Below are 26,571 nucleotides of genomic sequence, written 5' to 3' on the forward strand. Positions count from 1 at the left end.
TTGGAAGAGGTCGTGTTAATTTACACATTTTGGTGACCTAATTGTAAATTCACAAGTGTTTGGCAGTTATTATGACAACAGTTAGTAGATAATTCGTTTTTAACTGTCAAATTGATGCAAAGTATAGAAGTTGGTTAAAAGTCAAGTGATCATCTTGCAGAAGAATACAACTACATTCTATATATTCAAACTAGCAAAAAATAGAAAACTAGTTTTTCCCTATAAATATAGTTGAGTTGGTACATGTGGTTTCAAATAAAAAAGTGCTTCGATCGATCTTCTGCAATGGCTACCACCCAAGAAAACATCTATGTCCTGCTCATCATCAGCTCCTTGTCTCTTTTTCTTCATCAACATTCATGCAGTGCACACTCGCTTATGCAATGCAGATTGAAGGCAATATATCAACTGGGTGACTCGATTTCGGACACCGGAAATTTGGCTCGTTTAGCCCCTTCTATGACCTGTAATAAGCCCCCTTTTGGGCGAAGTTTCTTCAAAGCAACAGGCAGATGCTCTAATGGAATGCTCATAATTGATTACGTTGGTAAGTTATAAGTTTGTTTGCTTAGTTGTTTTTCTTTATTTTGCTATGTGGAATTGTAACCGGAGAGCCTTTTTTTATAACTTATCTCAAGACATGTACAAAGTTCGGTTTCGAATTTCGCAAGTTGTTGGATCATAAACTGCGAAATTCGAAACCCCGAGATCCAACTTCACAAGAAGGAAGAGAGTTGGACAGATTATCTTTTACCTAAACCATTAAACCTTGTTTACTTTTCACAGCTCAAGCAGCTAGTCTTCCCTTTCTCGAACCCTATATGAAGAAAGAAGCCACTCCCCGTAGTGGAGTGAATTTTGCCACGGCTGGGGCTACTGCTTTGCCTTCGAATGTTCGTGTACATTCCTTGAGTGAACAACTAGTTTGGTTGTCCACATATTTCAATGGAAGCAATGCAGGTTTGTCTCCCATATAAATATTAATTTTTAAATATACATATACACACAATTATTTTTATAGCTATACACTTGTTTTTGGTCATGTTTGTAGATCGTTTTAAGAAGCTTGAGAGGGCTTTGTTCATAGTGGGAGAAATTGGACTAAATGACTACATTGCTTCCCTGAATGTGAAAAGTATTGAGGATATAAGGCATAACATGGTTCCGGAAATAGTCCAAGCCACCATGGATGCTGTTAAAGTAAGTTTCCTTGCAACCAAATTATTGCACATCATTTAATTTCCCTTCTTCTAATTGTTATTTTTAAATTTTATCCTGAAATGATTAAAAAATTTATTTGATCTCCAAATGTTCGTTTTTATATTGGAAAGTTTTCATAAATTATGAAGACCACATTGTAGACCACATCTCTATTACAATTGTTCGATTAGAAATGCGATAGATCGTCTATAACTTTACTGTTTTTCATATATAAATGTAGTCCATGTAGCAATACTCATATATTCCATTTTGTGATTATTTGAGTTCTAATTATACGATCTTCTATCTTCCAGATGGTCATTGGTTATGGTGCTAGGGCAGTGGTAGTCCCAGGACAATCCCCAATGGGGTGTTTGCCAATGCTCCTTTCGCGTTTACGCACTAATGATACAGCATCGTACGATGAGTTTCAATGCCTAATGGGGTTGAATAGTATTTCAAAGTCTCACAATCACCTTCTGAAACAAGCCATTGAAGCCTTGAAAAAGGAGTACCCCAATGTTTCCTTCATATACAGTGATTATTATGATGCTTTCACATGGTTACTTCGTAATGCACATCAGCTAGGTAAGTCTCTTTCATTATGCAAATTCTTAAAATTCGGAAGGATTATATATATCAATGATTCAATCGTATTATTCGTATCAAATTTATTCACCACTTTGTAGATCAATCTCTTTAATAATGGTAGACCTCACTAATATATATAGGACCCACATATATTAAAGAAGTGGTCAGCAATGCAAAGCTCATTATATTTTGTATATATGGGTAATTAATGTAAAATCTCTATATAAATAAATTAGGGTTTGATGCTACGGACAAGTCATGTTGTGGTGGTGAGGACAGAGCCTGTGGAGCTCCTAATGCACCAGTTTGTGGTAATCCGGATAGGAGAATTAGTTGGGATGGTGTTCATATGACACAAAAGGCTAACAAGTATATGGCACAATGGGTCATCCGAGACATCTTCTCCAACCTTAATTGCACTACATTTGATTTCAAATTATTTTTTAAGCATAAAAGATCATATCTTAGTGATTTCAGGCCGTTGGATAAAAGATCATAGATATAAAAAATCTGTTGGATCAAGACAATTATCAAAACCCAACTGAGATCATGCATGCCAATTATTTTCGAAGAGGCCAATGCTTTAAATGTTTTATAAAGTCTCCAAGAGAAGGAAGAATGCCTAGATTCCGATGATTAATGAGGCAAAGGATCTTCTGAATTTTTTTTAACCAAATTACATAGGCGACTGCAGACATGGGATTAGTCAATTTGACTAGAGCGGATGCGCTCCCGACTCTGCACCCGAATTCCAATTCCTTCCCGTAGTCTAAATTAGATTAAAGTAGAATATCGTTTGTATCTTTTTTTTTTTTAAAAAAAAAAAATTACAACCTAGCAGCCCAAGTGCAAACATAGCCAACTTATGAGCGTCGGCAGCTAGTTTGGCTAGGCCTCTTTTTTCACCTAAGTTCTCTTCTGAGCCACAGTTCTCAACTTCTAGTTTTTCTCTTTGCAAAGTTTTAGATCTACGCTAATTGTAGTTCTTAGTTCTTAATTATGCTAATTTCAAATTTCTGATGTATTAGCTCTCCTTCTTGATAGTCTAGTTTGGATTTTGTTTTGATGCAAATCTTTTAATTTATGCAATTTCAAATTACGCTCATTCCCATGTGTAGATTAGGCCAGTTAATCTAGTAAATATGCTCATTCTATTTAAATTTGGGTTTGAATAAATCATATTTCATTTTATACTCACATGCTCTCTTGCTTTAGTTGATTTTTTGTTGGTAATTAAAAGCCATGTTTTTAAAGGCATTGAAAAGAAGACATGCTTGTAACCCGAAACCAAAAACAAAACAAAAAAACTCATATGCTAAGGCGAGGTTTCTTCGTGAGATTTCAGATTCTAAGACGCGCACAAGATCTTTCACATGCATGCATTTTCTACTCCTGTCATTCTAGACCAATGGTGACACACGCAAACCCAACCCAAAGGAAAAAAAAAAAAAAAAAAAAATAGCACAATCAATGAGAATACAAACTTTTTATTGCAGCCTAGCTACGTCGTGATTATTAAGGCACAGTCAATGAGAATACAAACTTGATCTTTTGAACTTGATTTTGCCATGCAATGGGAATGTCACTGTGGAGGTATCTCAAACCATTTAGATATAGATATATGATAAAATTAAAATGCATAACGTTGTGTGATTGGCTTAAAAAGTTAGTGGATGTACAAAAGGGTAGAATGTTCATCCAACGACAAAATGGAGATAAAATGAGAAGTGTCAAAAAAGTAGGCTACCTAATTTTGTGTTCAAAAGGAGAGGAGAAGAAAAACGAGAGAGGGAAAGCAAAGCAAAATTTGAATACCCTAATGGCAAAAAAACCCTAATGGCTAGCTATTAATGTAAAATGAGAAAGCGTTTGGGTTTTGGGTTGGTGGAAAACGCAAATGCAGAGGTCACAACAAATCTATCAAAGTCACGAGTGGAATAGAATCAGGTGGATTCACCTCTCAACTTGTTTGAGTCTTTTGGATGGGCCCCATAAATATATTTCATCTTTCTGGCACCACTCATAGAGATGGAGCTGAAAGCAACGTCGCATTGCATGCCAAAATACAGCTCCTCCTCCTACCGCACTGTGCGCGTTTTATATGGATTTATGAATGGAAGGAAGGAGAGGAAGAAGCTTGACCAAGTGAAGTGATGAAAGCCAAAATGATGGAAACAACTGGAATTTTAAATGGCTTCTTGGGACATTAATATCTCCATAAGTATTATAAATTTGTACTTTTTGTCGGTTGGTTGTTCATCTACTTTTTAGTACTTCTTACCTCGAATTCCTTATCCTTTTTTTCCCTTTTCATTTGAATTAAAAGAAAGATGTTGCAGTCGTAGATTAGGTCAGTTGGCTAAATCAATCAATCCGCCTTTCTTGTATTCAAGTTTGAATTCTCTTCTTTGTAGATTAAATTAATTTAAAGTAATTTAAACTATCACCTATATTCAAAAAAAGAAGCAAAAAAGTTTGCAACTTTTTATTTTCTGTGGTAAGTCTCTAGATTGCAAAAGAACTAATTAAATGGGGTCCATATAAAGTTGTTGAAATTCCATGATAATCCGTTCAATATTAAGACGAACTATTAGAATTGGCCCTATATATATATATATACAAATATAAATTACCATTGAAAAGGAATATTTTATGTTTGCATTTCAAGTTAAATGACACTTTTTTCCTATAGGATTTTTAGGTATTAGGTAGTGGCGGAGCCACAAAGGCCTAAAAGTCTTGGAGTTGCCGGTATTTGGCCCTTTGTTGGTACCGCAAAGAGGTTGTGTTCTTTAGTTTCATGCGTAGTTGCGCACTTATGTTTTTTTTTTTCTTTTTTCCTTAAGTTATGGCCGAAATAACTTCGTTTTGGACCAAGCAAAAGAAAAAACACTCCAGGCATAAGAGAGCGAGTCAAGGTTTAGCTTTTTGTTTTCTTCTTCAACAACTGCTAGTATTTCTTATGTTTTTTTTTTGTTTATTTATAATATGTTTTATTATTATTATTATTATTTTGATTTGGCTTTCTCTTTATTCGTATAATTATAATTAGTAACAAATTTGAAAAGAAAAAGGCGAGCGCAGTGTACGATTCAAGATATGATCAATTATGATTTATTTGTCTAATTGATAATTTGATATGCATTTTTTCACTATTAAATGTTGCATAAGCCGACCATGCACTAAAATTCCACACGCCATTAAATGTTGGGTTACTATTATGCAGAAAAACAAGTTTCCGACCAAAAAAAATTCAGAATTACTTCATGATCCTTGTCGTCTTTAATCTAATGGTGATGACTTTATGCATGTGGTAATGCTCCTTTGGCAAATTTACCAACCGAAAAAAAAAAAAAAAAAAAAAAAGAGAGTTTGTTTTCGGCAAAACACCTTTGTTGACCAAATAGCATCACTATCATAGAAATGCAGCAAGTTGCAAGTTTTAACACGCATTGGTAAAAAGAATGTGAGTGCGATTTGTTGCTAGCGAAAAAGGGAAAAACAATTGGAGAAAGAAAGATAAATGTGTCAAATCAAGAGATGTCACATTGGTTCGTCATCAGTTTATGTCACTGCTTACCATATTATACTCTCTGATTGGCATTGGCAAGTCAGCAGAGATGCTCCAACTGATCTCAGACAAGCTACCCAAATCTTTCTAAATATCCGAGAAAATCGCACTTCAAAGCTTTCGTTAGTGCATTATTATACCTCATTTTCATGTTGTTGCCATCATGATTATGACAAGCTCTAAATCATGACCCTGGAGTTATTTAAGCATCTTTTTTTTTTTCTTTTTTTTTTATATAAAAAAAAATTAATATTTCATCTATTTAGAGACTTTTATAATGGTAATTTGGATGAAATTGTCTGGAAACTAATGACATGTGCTAAATTGATGATTTAAATTGAGGTTTAGGGATAATTTAGCTGAAAATATAATCTAGGGTTTATAAATCAACTATCATGATCGTTCAAGGAGATATTCAACAGTTTACCCTATAAACATGGCAAGTTGCCTCACTCTTCACGAGCATAAGAACCTTATGGTTTTAAAGATAAGATGTACATGCCCAAAAAATGCATATAGTTTCTAATATGACGAATGCTAGCAACCTTCTTTCTAACTTTCTTCATTTTTTTACTTGACATGTGTCATTCTCTTTACATTTAAAACAATGTCATTAAATATATTATACAAACTAACTTTTGCTTTCCAAGTTTACCCTTATTAAATGTATTCAATTTATCCCAAAAAAATTCACAACTTTCTTACCATCTTATTAAATTATTTTTAACATCAATTATTTTTTTAAAAGAAAATGTTTGCTTTTTTTTAAAAGGAGGAAATGTCCTTTTTTTTAAATAAAAAAAGTCTAAACTTGATGTTTAAAAAAAGGGACGTTTCCTCTTTTTTTTTCTTTTTTTTTTAAAGCAGACATTTTCTTAAATAAAAAAATTTGTCGCTAAAAAAAAAATAATAAGATGGTAAGAAAGTTATGAATTTTTTTTTGGATAAATTGAATACATTTAATAAAGGTAAACTTGGAAAACAAAAAGTTAGCTTGTATAATATATTAATGACACTGTTTTAAGTGTAAGGAGAATGACACGTGTCAAGCTAAAAAGAAGAAAGTCTAAAAGAGAAGGTTAGAGAGAAGATTGCTAGCATTCCTCTTCTAATATAGGCACCTAAAGATATTTTATGATTGGACATATTTTTTCTCACCACTTTAACCCAAAGTGTACCCTCGCCATCATTCTCAACACTTGACACGTATCCATATGCCTAATCATAGAACTTTTTGCTTTGTATTTATGGAACCATAGTTATGCTCATGGACATGTGTCAAGTATTGAGAAAGGTGAGGAGAATACACTTTAAGTTAAAGTGGTGAGCAAAAATGCTCTCTTTTATGATTAGGTTGAAAAGGGAAAAACGAAAAATACTCTTGAGAAACTATAAAAATTGAAAGACGTGGATTTATAGCATTAAGGCTTTTGAAAATAATTAACCAATAATGAGAACACCATTTTCTTTTTCGATTGAAAGAAACTTCTCATTGAAACCCAAACAAAAGTTTGTTAAATAATCTTTTACTGAAAAAAAAAAAAATGAGTAGAGAGAGAGAGACAAAAAAAAGGTTTTTGTAGGTACATATATAGTGATGGATCAAGGGAGTATTTTTGCTCATCACTTTAACCTAAGGTGTACCTTCATCACCCCCACCACCCCAATAAAAAAGAAAAAGAAACATAGAAGTCCCTTCAATTGGGTGTCCAATAGTAGTAAAGTTCATGAGTTTATACATGTCCACCATAAGTTTTTCATTTTTTTTATTTTTAATTTTTTTTTTGTTGGATCAGTTTTGTGTTTTTTTTTTCTGAGTATATATGTTCTGTTTGTGCGGCTGTGTGCCATGGGTATTCACGATCTAGGGTTGATTTCTTTTTTGGAACATGTTCAGATTTTCTTGTGGTGAATCTTTCAAGTTTCATAGCTTCATACAATCAATGTTTTCTTTTGTTTCAACTGAACTTTTTTTCCCCTTCTGTTTTGCTATTCTGTTTTCCAAAATTTCCAAAATTATTTTATCCAGTCCAGTCCAAAGTAGGTATAACATCAAACAACAGACACAAAGTCTGATCCAGTCTTAACCAGTCCAATACAAAATACAAAATTAAATCCAATCATGTCCTATCCGTGCCACCAAACGAGACCTAAAGTATTTTATTGCATCCATTATCATCCCTCCCCTTTCTCACATATCCTCACCCTAAAAAACTCAAACAAATAAAAACACTATGAATGGTCATACGACTGTATACTTTTCCCTTTTTTTTAATAAAAAATCTCTCATCCGAATATCACATAAATATTATTTTTCTCTTTTAAAATTAAATTATTATTTTTTGGGTCAGACATGGTCACATGTGACCATTATTTCAGTTCTATAGTCTTCATGCACTGTATAGAATTTCATGATAAGCCCACTACACACAACACAGACAAAAGATGGAGTGGCTTTTCTGGCTTTCCTTTCAACTCCATCGATTTTAATTAATTAATTAATTTATTTATTTTATAACTATCACCAAATAAAAAAAAGATTATATCAAATTAATTATATCCTCACAAAGTGATTTATATCTCAAAAAGAAAAGCACGCTATAAAAGTAGTGACAAATAAGAGACACGTCGTCGTTGGCTAACATGACTGGTTGGCTTTTTTGGATCATTCAAACTTTCAACTTGGTTTGAGTTGCCGTGTGATATGAGGGTTTTCATTGGTCAAATTTGGTCAAACTTTTATAATTAAAAAAAATCTGCAATGGGGACGACAAATATATATCTGATTAGGCGTCATGTCAACAACGATTAAATAATTTTAAATTAAACAAGGGATTGTTGAATATTCTTATTGCGTGCTTAACTATACTTTTATGGCTGATTTTTATTTTTCCGATATAATCGATACTAGGAAAGGGAAATCAAACTTGAAATTCATGATTGATTCATTTAGTCAAAAACTTTACTCCATGGTGGTTGTGTTTTACTTTTCATATTATTATGTCGTTTTGTGAGACTTGTAATTAAGCATTGAAATTTTATATTTCTTTTCTTTTCGGCAATTTTATTTGGTTGATCAAATAAATAATAAAGCTCTCTTTCGTTTAAGGAGAAAAAAAGATTAAAGAAAATTTTATTTTTGTCAAATTTGTAGCTCTATCAAATATATTTGAGGATATGTGAGAACAATAACATACCAATCTAGAGGGTTTGATTGCAACTTTTTAATCTTGTTGACTGAAGTCCAACCTGAGAGTTGTAAAGACAAAAAAGTGCAACTTTTTCAATTGAGAGTTGCAAGCAAAGGATTAAGTGTTTTTTTTTTTTTCTGCCCACAGAGTCTAATCGAGTGAAAAATGGAATTGTTTTGCAAATTAATTATCTCAGATTTGAATCTGATGACATTATAATAGTATGCGTTTAGTGCTTGTTCTCAAAAAAAAAAAATTATGGTTTTTTATTTGGTCAAAATATACATCAGGTCAAAAAGTTGACACACAATTAGCATTAGTAATTTGGTTTTACTATTTAGTGGATATTTAGTAGGCACCGACCCCAACACTTTATAAAATCTTTTTAATTATTGACCGAGAAAAAAAGATATTGAGCACGTGCCTTAAAAGTGTAAAGGGCACTCGTTTTCTTTTATTGAATAGTCAACCAGTACCGTTGGCCCATAAACAGAAAATGAATGTACGGTCCTGATAGTTTATTACTTTGACCCAACAATCTGTACCGTAAGATCGACTAGAAGATCTCAGCAAATAACGCGACACAAGCAAAATCTCGTGACGTTCGATAAAATCGAGCCGCAATAGCGTCGGTCACGAGCAGTGATTGGCGTCAATAAATGTGGCTTCAATTTAATGTTATCGTTTTTTTTTTTTTGGGGTGTGTGGAAAAGAATTTTTTTGTCCAAAAAAAAAAAACAAAAGAATAGCAACTTAGCAAAGGATTCACTAGTGATGGTTTGGAGAAATTGCTCTTCTAGGAAATGTTTTGGATTCGAGTCATAGCATCGTGTAATATATGTGAATTTAGTATATTACGTCCCTCTCAATATGAAAAGTCATATTAAAAAAGAAAAAAAAAAAGAAAGAATAGCGCCATAAATCATAAGAGTGTACAATAGATAACAATGAATCATTCAATAATATCCATCTAATACCCAAACATGAGAAACGGGAACAATTACAATAGCGTAATTTTAAACTTGGGCACTCTTCTTCATTTTTTGTTTTTGTTTGTTTTGTTGTTGAAAAAGAACCTTTTCTTGTGATTTCTAATGAAATATTTAAGTCTTTTAACAACAACAAAAACAACATAATATTGGAAATTTACATCTTTTTTAAAAAAGTATTAAAGAAGAAAAATTCGAAATCAAAACTTATTCCAATATTGAAAAGAAAAGTACTCTTGGGCTATGTACTAATTAAATTTACACAATTGTGGTATCGATTATTTACTCCATCTGACCCTAGACTACCTTTTTTTTGAAAGCACTGGCCTCATCTCTCCCAAAAAACCATCTACAAATGTTTCACTTTGAGGGGGGAGGAAGAATTCTCCTTTCCTTTTTTCTCGTCTTTCCCCCCATTTTCAAAAACAAAAGGTTTCCCCTATATGTTTTCGTTTTGTAATGATTTTCCTCCACTCATCACAGGCTGATGCGTCTCAGCATCGAATTTTCACATGCGTTTCAGTGTCAGATCTCTACAACCATTCTTTTTCAGGTTTCTTCATGTTTGGAAAAAGTCGCATAGATTCTTTGGGTTTCATGTGTAGTTTTCACATCTCCTTTTGTGAGAGTTTTTCACATATCCTTTATGAGAGCTTTCTACATCTCCTTTGTGAGAGCTTTCCGCATCCCCTTTATGAGAGTTTTATTTGTATTGTTATGACTTGATTTTTTCAAGCTTTATCTTTTTTTTGGTTGTTCTGAGTTTGCACTCTTAGTTGGAATGTATATATCAGAGTTTCTTTAATCATGCGTGATTATTAGTGGAAGAGCCCCAAATTATCTTAATTTTGATATTAAATCGCTTAGTTATTGTAATAGCCATTTATCATTAATTTGTATTGGCCCTTTATTAATTGAATTAAGAATGCATTCTCATAATTTCTCAACAACAACAAAAAAAACTACCTTTTTCTTTTGCAACATTTTACCATATAAACTAAAATTTGTGTCAAAATGCAACATATCGTCAAGATTATTAGAATTTTTGTTTAAAAAGAGTCACGTGGGCATTATTTTGTGTCACCTTATCACTTGAAAGTCTTTTCACTTGTCAGATTTCCACTTTTTTTTGGGTTACCAAATTATGGCCTCAATAATATTCAAGCTCTGGGGAAAGGTTTTCAAGAAACCCTTCTTTTTAAATTATTTTTATCAAAATAACCTTGGGGTTTGAAACAGCATTGTATAGGCTTTCAGAAACTAATTTCAATTTCAATTTTCATGATCATTTGATGGAGTAATGATTTTCAAATATTGTAGGATTTGACAAACCATTCTTCAATATCATAATTAGTTTTTCAAAAAAACCCTAACAGTTCTCTCAGTCTCAAAGAAAAAACTCAATGAGGAGGGAGCAAGAAGAAGCGCCATTGCCCTTCCTTCCTTATCCTCTATTCTTTTGGTTAATAAATAAGTTCATTGGGACTTGTTGAATAAGAAGCTCCTAATGGCCATTTCTTTTAAGTGATACTCAGTTTGAAGTTCCCCATCACCTCTTTTGGGACTAATTCCTCAGTCAAATCATTCTCCCAAAACCATCTCTCTATAATTTCTCACATTCTCTAGATTTAATTCTACCACGCATTTGAAGGAGAGTGTGTTGCAATCTACTTGATTGGTTTTTGCCATGTTTGTTTGGTTGACATAGTTGTTCGCTGTTATGCACAATTGTATCGCTAGAAACCTTGCTGTCCTGATATCATAAGAGGTTTTGCATTTGCTTAAATGCTAGATGCAGTGGCGAGGTTGACTAGGTGGTGACGGTAAGGTTCATTTAGGCTCATGTGTTATTTTAGGGTTTTGCTTATTTTAGGGTTATGGACTTTATTTGAGATTATACTTAATTGTAGTGATGTGGGGCTAATAGTTGTTGATGTGTCTCCTTTGGTTTGGCTTTTTAGCGTGTAATTAGTTTTGTTGCTCTTATAGGCTCGGTGATTTGGATGTCTGGTTGATGTCTTAGTTGTATTGTTGAAAGTTATCTAATGAAGTTGTTATTTGATAAATAAAAGAATTAATGTAGGATTCATGATTAAGAAATTGGGGTTCTTGTATTTATTGCATGATAAATAAAAAAACTGGAAAGGATAACCACAAGAATTTCAGCCTGTAGAGAACAAAACCATGTATTTAATTTTTGTAATCCAAAACTCCTAAAAGATCCAAAATCAGGTAATAGTTGTGATTGAGTTTGGGAGCAAGTCTGTGACCATGAAAATACATGGGCCTCTCATAGTTGTTCATGAAGCTGTAATTAAATTTTTTAAATTTTTAAATTGAATTAAATTAAATTAAAATTTAATATAATTTATGAGCTAATAATAATAAAAAAATATTTAAAAAAGGGAAGTTTTGGGCAGAGGAACAAAAATACAAATAATATAAGAAATGAGGAAAATGGTGAGGAAGTACTTGCTGTGAGGTGGTAGCTTTACAGTGCGGCTAGCTGGGTCTTAGCGGGAGCCAGCTGGCAAATGTACGGCGGCGTATACGCAACTACCGTCGCCGTTTCCTCTTTTCAGAACGCAGCTGTCTCCGAATATAGCGAACCCACACAAAACCAGACTTCTTTTTCAATAGGAAAAAAACATAAATATTTAATTGGAGAGAGAGGCCAAAACCCTTCCTTACGCTTTTTTTTATTTCGATTTTGCCCTTTTTCTTTGTCGATATGGCAGCTGGGTCCTAGCACCTCATGTAGTCTGTTGGCCCTGGTGATGGGGTGGCATTTTGGGCGGTTTCGTTCTAGTTTACCAAAAATGCCCCTTCGTCATGAATTAATTAGTTTGGCACGTTGAGGTTGTGATTTTATGGCATAATTTTTTGGATTTATAATCCTATAATCTCAAGTCAATTATTTCCTTTTGTCTTTTTGATGATATTTTTTTAGGGAATCTTTGATCATGTGTTTATTTGAACCTAATGCGTTTGAATTATATCTAAGTAATTCACATGTATTACATTTATTTCTTACTAATTACTATATTTTTTCTCATATAAGAACAATTCGATCGATATCCATCCATTATAGCAACATCAAAAGTACTCCTTTAATAATTTCAAGACTAATTTGTTCGGCTCCTTAAAATTGAGGAGCTCCTCCTCACAACATATGAGATTTTAACACTTGTTAAATTCTAAAAGAAAAAAAAGGTTAAAGTTATTCAAAATAAAAACAGGATTAATGGAATTTAACAAGTGTCAAAACTCCATTGAATTTGAGGAAGAGTTCCTTCTCAGTTTTAAGAAGCCAAACTTTTTTCAAAAAGGATATCATCACTTGTCATGTTGTCAAAACATACACTAACCCTGTAATAAGCTTATAGCTCAAGTGGTTAGAAGTATTTACTCTTGCACCCGAAGTCCTGTGTTCGAATTCCCCTTCCTCAATATTGCAAAAAAAATAAATAATAATAATAAAACCACCAAATAAGCTATAAATACTAATATTCATAAACAACGTATGGAAACATATAACAAAATACTAGTAATGATACTCACAGCAATATATATATTAGTGATAATTGTTTACGCACGCGTGTGGTCTACCATACATGTAAATGAATACCTTATACTCTTAGATATATGTTTTGACAACTTTTACAAGTAGAAATAAACATTTGAGCATACCCAAAGACTTTGACATGCCTATGCTTAAATTTAGTCATCACATCACATGAGATGATAATGCCCACAAAATTTCCACTTATAGCAATACATAGTTGCATCATACTTATCAATTCAGAGGCCTCTTAGTCCTCTCCCTAATTGGAAGGCTCATAATCTATCAGCCAAAAAAAAAAAAAAAAAAAAAAAAAATCTATCCATCTCTATCTTTTCTGAATCATGATGAATTTTTACCCAACAAAATCACCCCACCCTACCCGAAAAGATTTCACACACGAGTGAAAAATCTTCTGAAATCTTCGATTTCCCACTCAAAACACCCCACAAGATCTTTTTCCCCCAAACGGTAAAAAATCGCCGCAGGATATTGTGACAAATCCGACATTTCATATGATCCACGAGGGCAATTATGTCATTTTGACAACTATTTAAGTATCCACCATTTCGCATTCCAACAATACTGCCTTCGCAACGCGCCTCTCTCTCTCTCTCTCTCTCTCTCTCTCTCTCTCTCTCTCTCTATAGCGCCTTTTCTCGAGCGGGTCATTCGCACTACTTTTCCGGTCACTGTCGCCGGAAAACACACCGGAGATCAAACTCTGACCACTCTCCGTCGAGAAACTCAAACTGTTCGAACCCTCTGAACCCCTGCTTTGGACCGTTGGAGACAGCGAGAGTGATAGAGAACTCACAAAGTCATAATCAAAAGCCAACCAAAGGCCTCAAGACACAAAACCCGGACGCGTTCATGGTGACACGGTGTCGTTTCACTGGAAGACCGACGAGACGACGCCGTTTGGCGGTGCGATTTTGAATTGGGATAGGGGGCGTAGATAGTTTGAGATATGGGGAAGGTGGCGGTGGGATTGGCGGTTGGGGTGGCGGTGGCGGCATGTGCGGTGGCGACTGTGCTGGTCGGTCGGAGAATAAGGAGCAGACGGAAGTGGAGAAGAGTGGTTGGGGTTTTGAAGGAACTCGAGCAGAGCTGTGAAACCACAGTGGGGAGGTTGAGGCAGGTCGTGGACGCTATGGCTGTGGAGATGCACGCAGGTTTGGCCTCTGATGGTGGCTCCAAGCTCAAAATGTTGCTCACTTTTGTGGATAAACTCCCCAATGGGTAATAACTTTTAATGCTTCACTTGATTTTCTTTAATGGGCCTTTTCGTTTTTAGTTTCTTGTATCTGTTTCTTCAACTGGGTTTTGGGTTTTTTTTGGTGGTTTTAGGCGAAAATGTTGTTCCTTGATGAAAATTTGGGTGGTTCTTTCATGGGGTTTTCTCATTGGAGTTTAATGGGCTTATCATTTATATTTGATTTTGGGCAAGAAAGTAACTTCATTTTATTGTTTTTGATTTTGATTTGATATTTGGGGATTGTCTTTGCCTACGTGTTCTGATGATTTGTTGTTTTGTTACAGTTTTTTTCTGTTTCTTTTGTGGGCTTCTCTCACTGTTATAATTCTTGTTTAATTTATCTTTTGTTACTGTAGTTCCGTTCCCCTTCTTTTATGTGCATTTCGTATTGCCATCTGATATGTGTTGTCCTTAGTTCTATGATCTGCCCTTGTTTAAATTTCTTAGAAAAGGTGCCGTTTTGGAATTGTTGGATGTTGGTCTTGTTTCTGCCTTTGTTCTCGATTATACTGATATCCGAGCTCTTCAATTGTTGTAAGTTATTTAATTTTATAGTGTTCCCTGTTGTTTTGACATTCGACAATGATGAATCAATCATATCACTACTTTGCTGGGAATATTTTTTTTCTTTGAAAATTTTGCAATATACAGTTCTTTCTTCCATTTCTTTCTGTTCTCATGTTGAATATGAGTACAGTAAATTCTTTAGGAGTGCGGTGTTAAGATTTCACGTGGACTTTCTTTTTCATTTCTAGTTCTCCTTTTTCTTAATAATTTAACTTTTTCTTTCTGTATTAATGCAATTTTTTTTTTGTTTGTTTATGCATTAGCACAAAACCTATTCTACAATTTTTTCTCATTCAGTGTGTTATTACCCGCTTTTATGTCTAGATCAATTATGTGTGCAGTTTTGCAATGATTAATGCAATGTCTTGTTTTAAAATAAGCAGAGACCCCACTACCTTTGAATGGTCTATCATTTGAAAAAGTATTCTATAGATGAGTTTGGTAATGGTGATGGTTAGTGTACAATAAGAGTGCAAAATTGTCTACTTTGTATTCGCATGGTTTAGCATGACAGCAATTTCATTATTTATTCAGTCGTATAGTGTAAAATTATTATGCAGTTAGATACCTTCTTTTCATAAGTTGTGTAATAAATAAGGATTGATTTTTTTATTTGAAAGGCCAAACTATCCCCCAAGGTATAAATTATTGCTCATGCTAGGTGAAATGCTTGTGATATGATTCAGAGAAGAGGGTCGATTATCTGTCTTTCTCCCCATTGGTTAGTACGGAAGAGAATTCTGAAAGTTTAGATCACTTGTTCTTCACTGCCTTATTGCATTAAAGCTATGGCTTAAATTTTGTAAGGAAGCTAATCTGTGTTGGGTAGTTCTGGAAATTTTTGGTTGGCAGAATAAGTTGAAAGTGTTTTGTGATTGTAGTGTGATGGCTGTATTTTGGGTGGTGTGGATAAAGAAATAGAAGAATTTTTGAAAAGTATGGTGGGGTGGGTATGGATCTTTTGTTGGAGAAAGCTTGAGTTCTGACCTCTTTATAGGCTTTGATTTCTGTTTAGTTTAAAGACGTACCATTCTTCTTTGGGAGCACATAGGCAGGATGTTGTCATTTTCTTTAGCTTAAATTTGATGTAGTAGCTGGTTGATAGTGTTTAAAGTTCTTGTATTGGTGGACAGCTTGTTCATTTCTTATGTACATATTTGTTTCGTTCTTTATAAGTATATTTTCTTGATAACAAGTGTTGAGACTAATTATTTTATCTTTTAATTTCTTGGGGTAGGAGTGAGAAAGGAACTTACTATGCGCTAGATCTTGGGGGTACTAATTTTAGGGTCTTACGGGTTAAGCTAGAAGGCACGAGGTCCTCTACTTTGGAACATGATGTATATCGACAAGCGATTCCTCAAGATTTGATGACTGGCTCAAGCGAGGTGACTAAAATTGTACCTTAAGATTTCTGTAATTGTTTAGCACATACTTCAAAGCTTCCAATGTGCTGCTGTCATGGAAACTGATGTGTTTTAATTGCTTGCAGGATCTATTTGATTTTATTGCTTCATCGTTAAAGGAGTTCGTTGAAAGAGAAGGAGATATTTCTGAGCTTTCACTGGACAGAAGAGGGGAGCTTGGATTCACATTCTCTTTTCCCGTGAAACAAATGTCTGTGTCATCAGGCACTTTATTAAAATGGACAAAAGGGTTTTCCATTGAAGACATGGTTAGTTGTACGGTGTCCATTAAATTGTACTTCAATAAAACTCACGTATTTTAGGGAACTTTGTGAAGGCAAGAGCATAGTTGCTTAGAATTTTTTTTTTCCTTGCTGATGCTTAAATAAAATGGTAGCTCTAGTTTTTCTTTGCATGCCCGAGCATGCATAGCAAGTCTTCCATGGTGTAGTATATGACCTGTTGACGTTCAGTTTTTTAGGTTGAGTTTGACTTTGTGTATGACCTCAGAAAGCTGATTCTGCGTGGCCCAGACCAAATAATCATCTTGATGTTTTATTATTTCATCACCTAAGAAAAGCAGTAAAGAAGATTTGAAGATTCTGGAATCTTCTTAATAAGTTGTTATCTTAGTGAGTTATTTGTGAAAAGCTTGCCACTTTCCTCTGCTCTCCTGATAAAAGTGTGGTTTACAATGTTTTGTCAGGTTGGAAGAGAGATTGCAGGATGCTTAGAAAATGCAATGACCAGGAAAGGCCTAAATATGAGGGTTGCAGCACTTGTAAGAAAGCTGTTTCTCATCTTTACGTAACATTGCTAATTGCTTCTTGCATATCCCTACTGGGATCTTTTTATGTTTAAAAAATGGAATGTTTGGAATGGGAAAAGTCTTAATATTATTGTGTCTACTATGTCATAGATGTACTGTAAATCCTCAATCACATAGGAAGCAAGCTTATCATTGATACTTCATTAATTTTTTTTAATTATAGTTTTTTTTTCCTTTGTGCATTACATATGATTTTTAGTAGTATTATCGTTGAACCTACACACCTTTTGGTAAATTGAAAAGATGCATGGACTCTTGAATTGTTTTAGTTATGACTGCCAAAATATGGATGCTTTGGAAAGTGTGAAAGTGGGTGAGGATAGAACAGAATTCACATGCCAAAGTCCCCTCCTTTTTTTGCCTTGGCATAGTATGGGTTTCATCTTGATACTGATTAAGGTTAAAATATGGATTTTATCTTTATGATGATTAAGGTTAAAATTTGTACCTTTTTTCTGAAAGGGAAATTATTTGTGAGATATTGCATGCTCATACCAAATTAATGAAATGGCTAGTAACAAGGCCCTGATACCTTTTATGAAACAATATTTTATTAAATATAAGAGTAATGCTACACTTACCACATTTTTATCCCACATTTTTATACCACATGATGTGGCATGTCCATATTATATGCCACATCAATTAAATCAATGAAGTGTATTTTAATTAAGACAATTAGAAAAACAAATACTGGAATAAATCATAAAAGAAAAGAAAATATTAAATAATTTTAATTGATGTGGATGTACACCTCAGCTGCCACATAAGATGGTATAGGGATGTGTTATACAAATGTGGTAAGAGTAGCATTATTCTAAATATAAAGGAAAACAAGGTTTGTGATTTATTGCAGTCAAAACAAATTAATGTCGTGGGCAGTAAGATGGCCATGATACCTTATATAAGCAACATATATCAATTTAATTCTAATTGGTTATGGACCACATTTTCTACTATGTATGGCTTTCCTAGATCCATATATTACTCATAACTCTTTCATTTATTTTTATTTTGGTTGCTGGGAAAAGTAGGTAATATTCTACTTAATAATAGCCTTTAAATACTAACCCCAATCACTACTATTTCAGCATAGTTGTGAAATGCTATATTAGAGATAACGATGATATTCTGTGAATGAATTATCCTTTTTATTTGTCAAGAACTGCAACGCAACTTTTGTGCGCATGTGTCCCTGTACACTCATTTGTGTGATTCTGCATTTGCTTTTTTGGGTTGTGAAATTTGGGAACATGATTTCTCTGTTTGTTTATGCAGGTCAATGACTCTGTGGGATCATTAGCACTTGGACATTATCACGACACAGACACTGTTGCTGCAGTGATAATTGGAACGGGTACTAATGCCTGTTATTTGGAAAGGACAGATGCTATAATTAAGTCTCAAGGGCTTCTTACAACATCTGGAGGCATGGTATCCATTATCTTGTCTCCCTTCAGATATACATACATATATCTATATTTCTAATTTTTTACCATGACGAGATGATGTTTTTTTAATATCTCTTGACATGAAGTCGTAATTTAAGAATAATATATTTATATATTTTTTGTTAGGTTGTCAACATGGAATGGGGAAATTTTTGGTCATCTCATTTACCTAGGACTCTGTATGATATTGAATTAGATGCTGATAGCCCCAATCCGAATGATCAGGTAAGATTCATTTTATTGCTCTGTTGTTGCTTGATTGTGCAGATGCTTAATCAAATATGAAGTTTTATTAATCTCATTATGTAAAGCATTTTTCAACAGGGTTTTGAGAAATTGATATCAGGAATGTACCTAGGTGATGTTGTCAGGAGAGTGATTGTCAGAATGTCACAGGAGTCTGATATTTTTGACCCTATTTCTTCCAAGTTATCAATGCCTTTTATTTTGAGGTATGCTCTCTCTGTCTCTCTCACTTTCTGATGCACTTGCTGGGCATGCTCATCATGCCATCTGCTGATGGTGATGGTTTTTGATTGGCTGAGTGCAAAATGGCATTATGAAAAATAGTTAACGTTGAGATGTTCAACTTGAGATTACTTATCAATTATTATTTATTGCTGATTGTCAATGTTGCTTTGGCGAACAAGTACGTCCCATACCTTAAAAACTGTTTTTACTGTGTAATTTCCAGGACACCATTGATTGCTGCAATGCATGAAGATGACTCTCCTGACTTGGAAGAAGTACGACGTATCTTAAGAGATAACCTGGAGGTAGACAAGGCATACATCTTTTGTATTGATTCCTTGTCTCTCAGGCTTTCAATTTTCTAATAATATGATTTTTACTGACGTGGCCATTTCAGATTCTGGATGTCCCTCTGAAGGTCCGAAAGCTCATAGTCAAGGTGTGTGATGTTGTGACCCGTAGGGCTGCTCGATTGGCAGCTGCTGGTATTGTGGGGATCTTGAAGAAGATTGGTCGGGATGGAAGTGGTGGAATCGCAGGTGGAAGAAGTAGAAGCGATCAGAAAATGAGAAGGACGGTTGTGGCAATGGAAGGGGGTTTGTATACAGGTTATACAATGTTTAGAGACTACTTACATGAAGCATTGACTGAAATATTAGGGGAAGATATTGCCCAACATGTCATAATCAAGGTCACTGAAGATGGATCAGCCATGGGCGCAGCTCTTCTGGCTGCTTCACATTCATCCTACCCTGTGGATAGCGTACAGTTGCTATAAATATATATATTCATATATACATATAGCCCCTGTAAATGTAGAATTCATTTTCCATAGTTGATATCTGTTTGTATAAAGGGAAGGTTTGTCCATATTTTTCTCTAGTAATTATTTTTTCAATATATTAATGCTGGCAATGGAAATTATTGTATCATTATTTTTGTCAAAATTTCCTTAAATGACAGGAATGTTAAACATGTCAATTGTTACATTCGTCCTAACATAAATAGGAGAAATTATACAGTAGATATTAACAACACAAAAGAACTTTTGACAATTTTTTTGATGTTGAAGAAATTATGATACCAAAGAGAAAAAATATTGCCGAGTTTTGGGTGGTGAGGAGGTGTAGTTTTGACCGTTCACTTTTCCACGAAGGTTTGATGGGTGACTTTAACGACAATATCAAACGAGTGTTAGTTCCACATTTCCTTTTAGTAGCTATGTCTAGGTGTCGTCACATCATTCGTCCATACTACCACCTGTCAACGCCATGTGGTTGTAAAGTACTATTGTGTAATTTCTCAATAAGTAGACTTATTTCATTTTAGTCAAAAATATTTTTAAAATTGGGAATAGGGATGGCAATGGGTCGAATTAGTGGTGGGTGGGTAAGCCATTTCCATCTTCATTTCCGTTAAGCATTTTTCCTCCATTCCCGCCTTCATACTCGCAATATTCAAATTGGGGATTCCCCATCTTCACCTTCATTGGGGAATAGGTTTCCTGACATGCCCTATTACGAAAAAAAAACAATAGAATGCTACCTCGTTAAATGAGAAAAAAACCACTATGAGCACAAGATATGTATCAATTCCATTTTTATTAACTAAAAATTTAGACTACTTAAAAAAATTAATACATGTCAAAACTACATGTTCAAGAATGATCATCATTAAAAATTGCCCATGCGCTATTGTTAAGAGAAAGCCTAGCCACTCTCTTCCTCTGTGAGTCCTAAAGGAAAACTCCATAGAGGGGGGAGGAGGAAGAAGCGTCATTGCCCCTCCTCCCCCTCATACGTTCTCGTATTTTCCTTTTAGGTTAGTGAATAAATTCACTGGGGCGTTTTGAAAAAAAAAAAGCCCATTGTGGTGGTTTCTTTTGAGCCATAGTTAGATTGAAGTTCCCCATCACCCCTTTTAGTCTATATTATCAATCAAATCTTGCTCTCAAAACCCGCTTCCTGACGTCGCTCATGTTCTCTAAATTTGATTATACATATTCTTTGACGGAGGTTGCTGCAAATCACTAAATTGTTCTTTGGCAAAGTTGTTGTTTTCGTTTATTTGTTCTCTTTTATGCACAGGTAGATCGTTGAAAATTATATTTTCCCAAGATATGTTACAGATGCGGTGGTGGATGTGGCCGCGATGTCACTTCATCAGGTGGTGGTGGTAGGGTATGTCTAGGCTTATGGGTTGTTTTAGGGTTCTGGTTATGTTGGGTTTATTGGCTTTGTTTAGGCTTATGGTTAATTGTGGTGATGTGGGCTAGTAGTTTTAATAAGGCTTTTGTCCGCGTTAGTTGTGTTTTTAGCATGTTAGTTTGTTGCCCTCTAGGGATTGGTATTTTAGATGTTTTGTTGATGTCTTTGATTGTACCGTTGAAGTTTATCTAATGAAGTTTCTATTTGATAAAAAAAAGAAGAAAAAAGAATGATCATCATTATAAAGGTAGCACTACCATCATACATCTTAATAATAAAATTATATGATAAAATAAATTACATATATATTCTAAACAGATAGGGTTCGGGTCGGGGATTAAAAAACCATCTCCGCTCCTCCCAGAACACTATACCCGAAAAATTCCCCAAACCTGTCCCCATACCCCTTTTTATCCTTCATACCCGACCCATTAGGATTGAATCCCAGGGAAGACCCTTACCTGTAGGGAAAATTGCCATCCCTAATTGGGAATCCATTGTTAAAATATTTTACGTTTGTTTATGTTTACCCTAAAAATGTAACAAAGCCCTAGAGATTGGTAAGATGTGAGTTGTGAGTGTGCCATTATTAGTAATTAAACTAATTCTAATAGACGAAATTAAAATAACTATAAATAAATAAAAGACTTGCGCACCAAGTAAATAACTTAAATCAAACAATTGTGATTGAAACGGTAAACTAAATCAATGAAGGTTATTTTTTATGCCTTAAGACAAATAAGGGACTTCATAATTTCTCTAATACAAAAGGTAAAGGGCAACAAAGGTAAATAAAACTAGTAAAGAACCAGTGAAAGCAAATAAACAAATCGACCAGAACTACAAGTTGTCACCACCTTATATCAATTCTAATTCTAATTCAAAACAGAACTAAATGATGGGTGACAATCAAGTGAGGATCGAAATTGTGTGGTTCTAATGGATTAGAACAGGGCAAGAGTGCCACCATAGTGGTCTTCAACTGAAGGAGTCAGTTGACAATCAAAACCAAAGAGGCTTGGCAGAGCAAATAGCATGGAGAAATAAATGTCTTTGACTAAAAATGTTGACTTTAGTGTAAAGTTTGTTGTTGAAGAGTTGTGTGTCGTTGAGTTTGTAGAAATCTTCTTTATATAATAGCTCATAACCCTAATCTCCGTAGGAGAACCTTCTCCTACTAGGTTAGGATGAAAATGGATCAGGATCAATTAAGCCGATCTTACTTGCTTTTCACGTCAAGTAAATACATGTAGAATTATTCATGAAAATAATTCTTATATTGACCATCTATTGGCTGGGATATTTAATTAACAAATATATGTGGGCCATGAATTGGCCCAACATGTACTTAAACATGACTATGTACAAAGCATGCCCAAACGGTTTATAAACTAGGGTTGAAAAGTCTGATTAGAACACTAGAAGTTGACAAATTCAATCTATTCTAATCTCCGTAATAAAATTCAATCAAGTTCCGTGTAAATATACACACATCCAATCCAATCAATCCATTATAATTTGATTGGACCGGTTGAATCCAACATATACATCTACAAAAAAGAAAAAAAAGAAAAGAAAAAAAAAAGACTCTTTAAAGCAGTGTAAACAACATTATGACTCACATTCTAGACCGTTAGATTAAACAACATTCAATGGTTGAGATTGCATCATTGACAACACCCAATAACATGACACTGGCAACATTCAATCCTTGGCTTCTTGTACACTCCGAGATGACAGCGAACAAGATGAAAGATATAAAAACATCTCTGACGGAAGAAAGTGTGCAAGTCCGTTCATGTCACTCTGAAACTCATACAACTCATGTCCAGAAGCCAATCAATTTTAATCTCACAATCTATGTTTTTGGTGTGGTTCTAATGAGGAAGAGAGAATGTTAGTATGAAAATAGTGATGTCATTTCCTAGACTCTAGCATAGGTTGAAAATTAGTGTGTAAAGAATTGTTACTGGACGTTTTGGCACAACTCATTCAACTCCATACATCCGAGGCATGGCTTGACCGATATGAGAAACTTGACTTCAAGTAAATCATGACATAATCATGCATTCATTATAGGATTCCTAGTTAGAGTTTTTTCACTCAAGTATTTTTATGTTAATCTTATTTTTAATAGGATTAGATTTTATCTCTTGAGATTTCTTTCCTATTTGGACTCTATTTTGATTTAAGTTAAAATATTATCTTCTCGGTCTAATTAATTTGTTTAGGTAGATATTGTTTTGAAAGATTGGTAGGTAGATATTGTTTTGAAAGATTGGCTGTAGTGGAAGCGATTAGGTTTTCTCACATCTTGCATTAGTTGGCGTCATCACATAACCTTATAATTGAATCAAAACTATTATTCATGTTTGAATAGCATTGGTGGTCTACTGCTTGACGTCTTTAACAAAAGTCCATATCAGATCATATTGGAAAGTCATGATTGAATAAGAGTGGTGAACTCCTGTGTTTCTCTCTTATGAGAGAGAACTAGTTTTGAATAAAAGGCGTGCCTTTCTTTTCAAAGAGGGAGCTTTCCCATATTTTGAAATTCCTAAGAAAGTTATTGTGCATTTATTTGAGATAAATCATCAAGTGTTCCATATTTACTTGGTGATTTATCAAACACTTTCTTCATTCATATTGCATTCATATGCATGTCAGTGACTTATATGGTTGAGGGCACCAAGATCGTGGTGGCGGTTTTCCTCCAGCGACCTTGAAGCAATCGTGACCAGTATTGCGTTCAACATAAGGAGTGTCGAAGATCATCTGACAGAAGTTGAGTTACGAAGAAGTCGGTAAAGATTATCTAGAATGAGTCTAGGATAAGTGTGTGAGTACTTCTTGTAATCATCGTTCAATAGTGGATTTGTGTTGGACTGAGGAGTCTCGTGGATTTTTCCTAGAGGTGGGGTTTTACCACGTAAAATAATTCTCTGCGTATTCTTTTATTTTTATGCTCAACACATTCCAGGATTGATAAGCCATATCAATCCTGCTACCGAAGTTTAATTTTTGTTTATTTATTATAATATTTAATTGGCCTATTCACCTCCCCTCTAGGCATTTTAAGTCATCCTACATGTATTATCAGAGAAGATGAAAAGATGCATGGGTGGTAGTAGTAGTAGTAGTGGTAGTAGTAGGGGAGAGAGAGAGAGAGAGAGAGAGAGAGAGAGAGAGAGAGAGAGAGAATATGAGAAACTTTAATAAATGTTTCCGACTTTCTAGTATTATATTTTCAAAGATATTCATTGTTTTGGAAAAAATAAATAAATGTATAAGTCAGATGCAATCTCAACTGTTCAAAGTGTTTCAATAATCTAAAAATGTGTCAAAATGTGTTCGCGATCTTGATCCTATAATTAAATATACATAAATTCTCCTATGCGGATGTCCGGACATTATTATCGTACAGACGTCGTGTATTTTCTACTATCACTCCCTGCTTTCATCTCTATTTACAATGATACCCGCATAATAATAACGTGCAAACATTCAGATGAGAGAATAACTATATATAAGTTGTTCTCTAATGCAGGTGTCCGTATTTTGCTAATGTCTAGACCTAATTTTTTTTTTCTTCATTCTTTATGCTAATAAAATCAGCTCAGACACTTTGCTCACTTTTTCAGTATTAGTACAATAGAAACCAAGCTCTGGCAATACCAAAAAGTCAAGCATCACCTATGGATTGGGCTTTTCTTCATTGGTGCCTTGTACATAGAACTTGGGGGTTGTTTAGATGGTTTAGTGCATTTTTTTTTAATGATAATAATATGGAAAAAATTCATTCATTCTCATCATGGAAAAAAACAAAAGAAGTCAGGACAGTATGAAGTATCCGGACGTCCGCACTTGAGAATATCCCTATATATATATAGTTCCCTTAAAGAATTCTTCAAATAATTTTGTTTGAGGGACACCTTTTAGGGTCTCTTACAAATTTTTTTCAACAATCCAAACATCTATTTTTTAAGTCTACATTCATAGATCATCCTTGTAAAAAATTAGACAAATTGGAAGCCGTTTCGATATCAATGAACACGGTGCTTCAAGAAAGTACTAAAATTTCAATAATTCAATTGAGTGGTCAAATGATATCGGATTCAAGTGATTTTTTTTTGTAGAGATGATCTTTGGATGAGTATCTGTAAAATAGAAAGTTTGGATTAGTGAAATACAATACGGAGTGAGCTCTACAAGAGTGTCCCTTAAATAAGCTTATTTGAGGGATCCCTTAACCGAAGCTCATTGTATATATATAGTCCCATTCTATTGAGGGATTCCTCAAATAGTTTTATTTGAGGGACACCTTTTAGAGTTCCCAATTTATTTTTTTTCTTCAACAATCTGAACAATATCTATTTTTTAAGTCTACATTCATAGATCATCACTGCAAAAAATTAGACAAATCGAAAACCATTTCGACATCCAATTATGTCATACAAAATCAATGAAAGTGGTGCTTCAAGAAAATACTAAAATTTCAATAATTCAATTGAGTGGTCAAATGATATCGGATGCAAGTGAATTATTTATTTTTTTTGGTAGAGATGATCTTTGAATGAATATCTACAAAATAGATTGTTTGGATTAGTGAAATACAATACGAAGTAGGCTCTACAAGGATGTCCTTCAAATAAGTTTATTTGAGAAATTCGTCAATTGAAGCTCTCTCTCTATATATAAACCAAGTATAGAAATTAACTACTCAGGTTGGAACTTGAATTTAAATTTTGAATGAAATACTTTGAGGCTTTTTAAATATTTACTTGGGCCTAAACAGGTTGGAAATATCAACTAATCCAAGTTTACCTCAATTACATGAAACATAATTTGGAATCTACAAATTATAGCTTAAAGTACCAAAACAAAAAGTTGATTGTTAGATGTAGGGTTGAGTGAGGCACTAAGCCTCCCTCGAGCCAAGGGCCTTCATCTATGACTCATGTTTCTACACTGAGACACAATTTGATATTTATAATGTTTCTTCAAGCTGTTTATAAAAAAATGTAGAATTTCACATGTCTTTTTTCTTTTTAATTAAATTAAATTAAAAATTATATACTTAATTAAATTAAAAATTATCATATATAGTAATTAAATTAAAAATTAAAAATTAAAATATTTTTTTTCTAATCACAGAGACATGGAGCTCGAGGCGGAAAACAGGGAGTGGGAAATAAGGAAGGAGAAAGAAGGAGCGGAAATTACGGAATGGCCCTGCATATTATTTTTTTAAAAATATATTATTATTATGGAGCGGCTC

At 34.0% G+C, this 26,571-nt stretch overlaps 2 protein-coding genes across 2 annotated transcripts; both read left to right on the top strand.

Annotated features, from left to right (window-relative positions):
* LOC18780755 (acetylajmalan esterase) lies at nt 286-2,290 on the top strand. The gene is made up of 5 exons (XM_007212895.2): nt 286-547; nt 787-960; nt 1,052-1,200; nt 1,515-1,788; nt 2,028-2,290. Exons 1-5 carry the CDS (start codon nt 286-288, stop codon nt 2,288-2,290), a joined length of 1,122 nt encoding a protein of 373 aa, XP_007212957.2.
* Nucleotides 13,679-20,018, top strand: LOC18779707 (hexokinase-3). The gene is made up of 9 exons (XM_007211764.2): nt 13,679-14,346; nt 16,167-16,317; nt 16,422-16,604; nt 17,042-17,116; nt 18,443-18,598; nt 18,742-18,840; nt 18,940-19,067; nt 19,310-19,391; nt 19,484-20,018. Exons 1-9 carry the CDS (start codon nt 14,075-14,077, stop codon nt 19,862-19,864), a joined length of 1,527 nt encoding a protein of 508 aa, XP_007211826.1. The 5' UTR covers nt 13,679-14,074; the 3' UTR covers nt 19,865-20,018.

The sequence above is a fragment of the Prunus persica genome, chromosome G4, assembly GCF_000346465.2.
Source record: "Prunus persica cultivar Lovell chromosome G4, Prunus_persica_NCBIv2, whole genome shotgun sequence".
NCBI lineage: Eukaryota > Viridiplantae > Streptophyta > Magnoliopsida > Rosales > Rosaceae > Prunus > Prunus persica.

What these genes read in the sequence shown, in the direction of transcription:
- LOC18780755 (XM_007212895.2), top strand. Translation starts at nt 286, where the DNA reads ATGGCTACCACCCAAGAAAACATCTATGTCCTGCTCATCATCAGCTCC. An exon ending in GCTCATAATTGATTACGTTG is followed by an intron (nt 548 to 786) that starts GTAAGTTATAAG and finishes TACTTTTCACAG; the next exon opens with CTCAAGCAGCTAGTCTTCCC. An exon ending in TTTCAATGGAAGCAATGCAG is followed by an intron (nt 961 to 1,051) that starts GTTTGTCTCCCA and finishes TCATGTTTGTAG; the next exon opens with ATCGTTTTAAGAAGCTTGAG.
- LOC18779707 (XM_007211764.2), top strand. Translation starts at nt 14,075, where the DNA reads ATGGGGAAGGTGGCGGTGGGATTGGCGGTTGGGGTGGCGGTGGCGGCA. An exon ending in TGATGACTGGCTCAAGCGAG is followed by an intron (nt 16,318 to 16,421) that starts GTGACTAAAATT and finishes AATTGCTTGCAG; the next exon opens with GATCTATTTGATTTTATTGC. An exon ending in TTACAACATCTGGAGGCATG is followed by an intron (nt 18,599 to 18,741) that starts GTATCCATTATC and finishes ATTTTTTGTTAG; the next exon opens with GTTGTCAACATGGAATGGGG.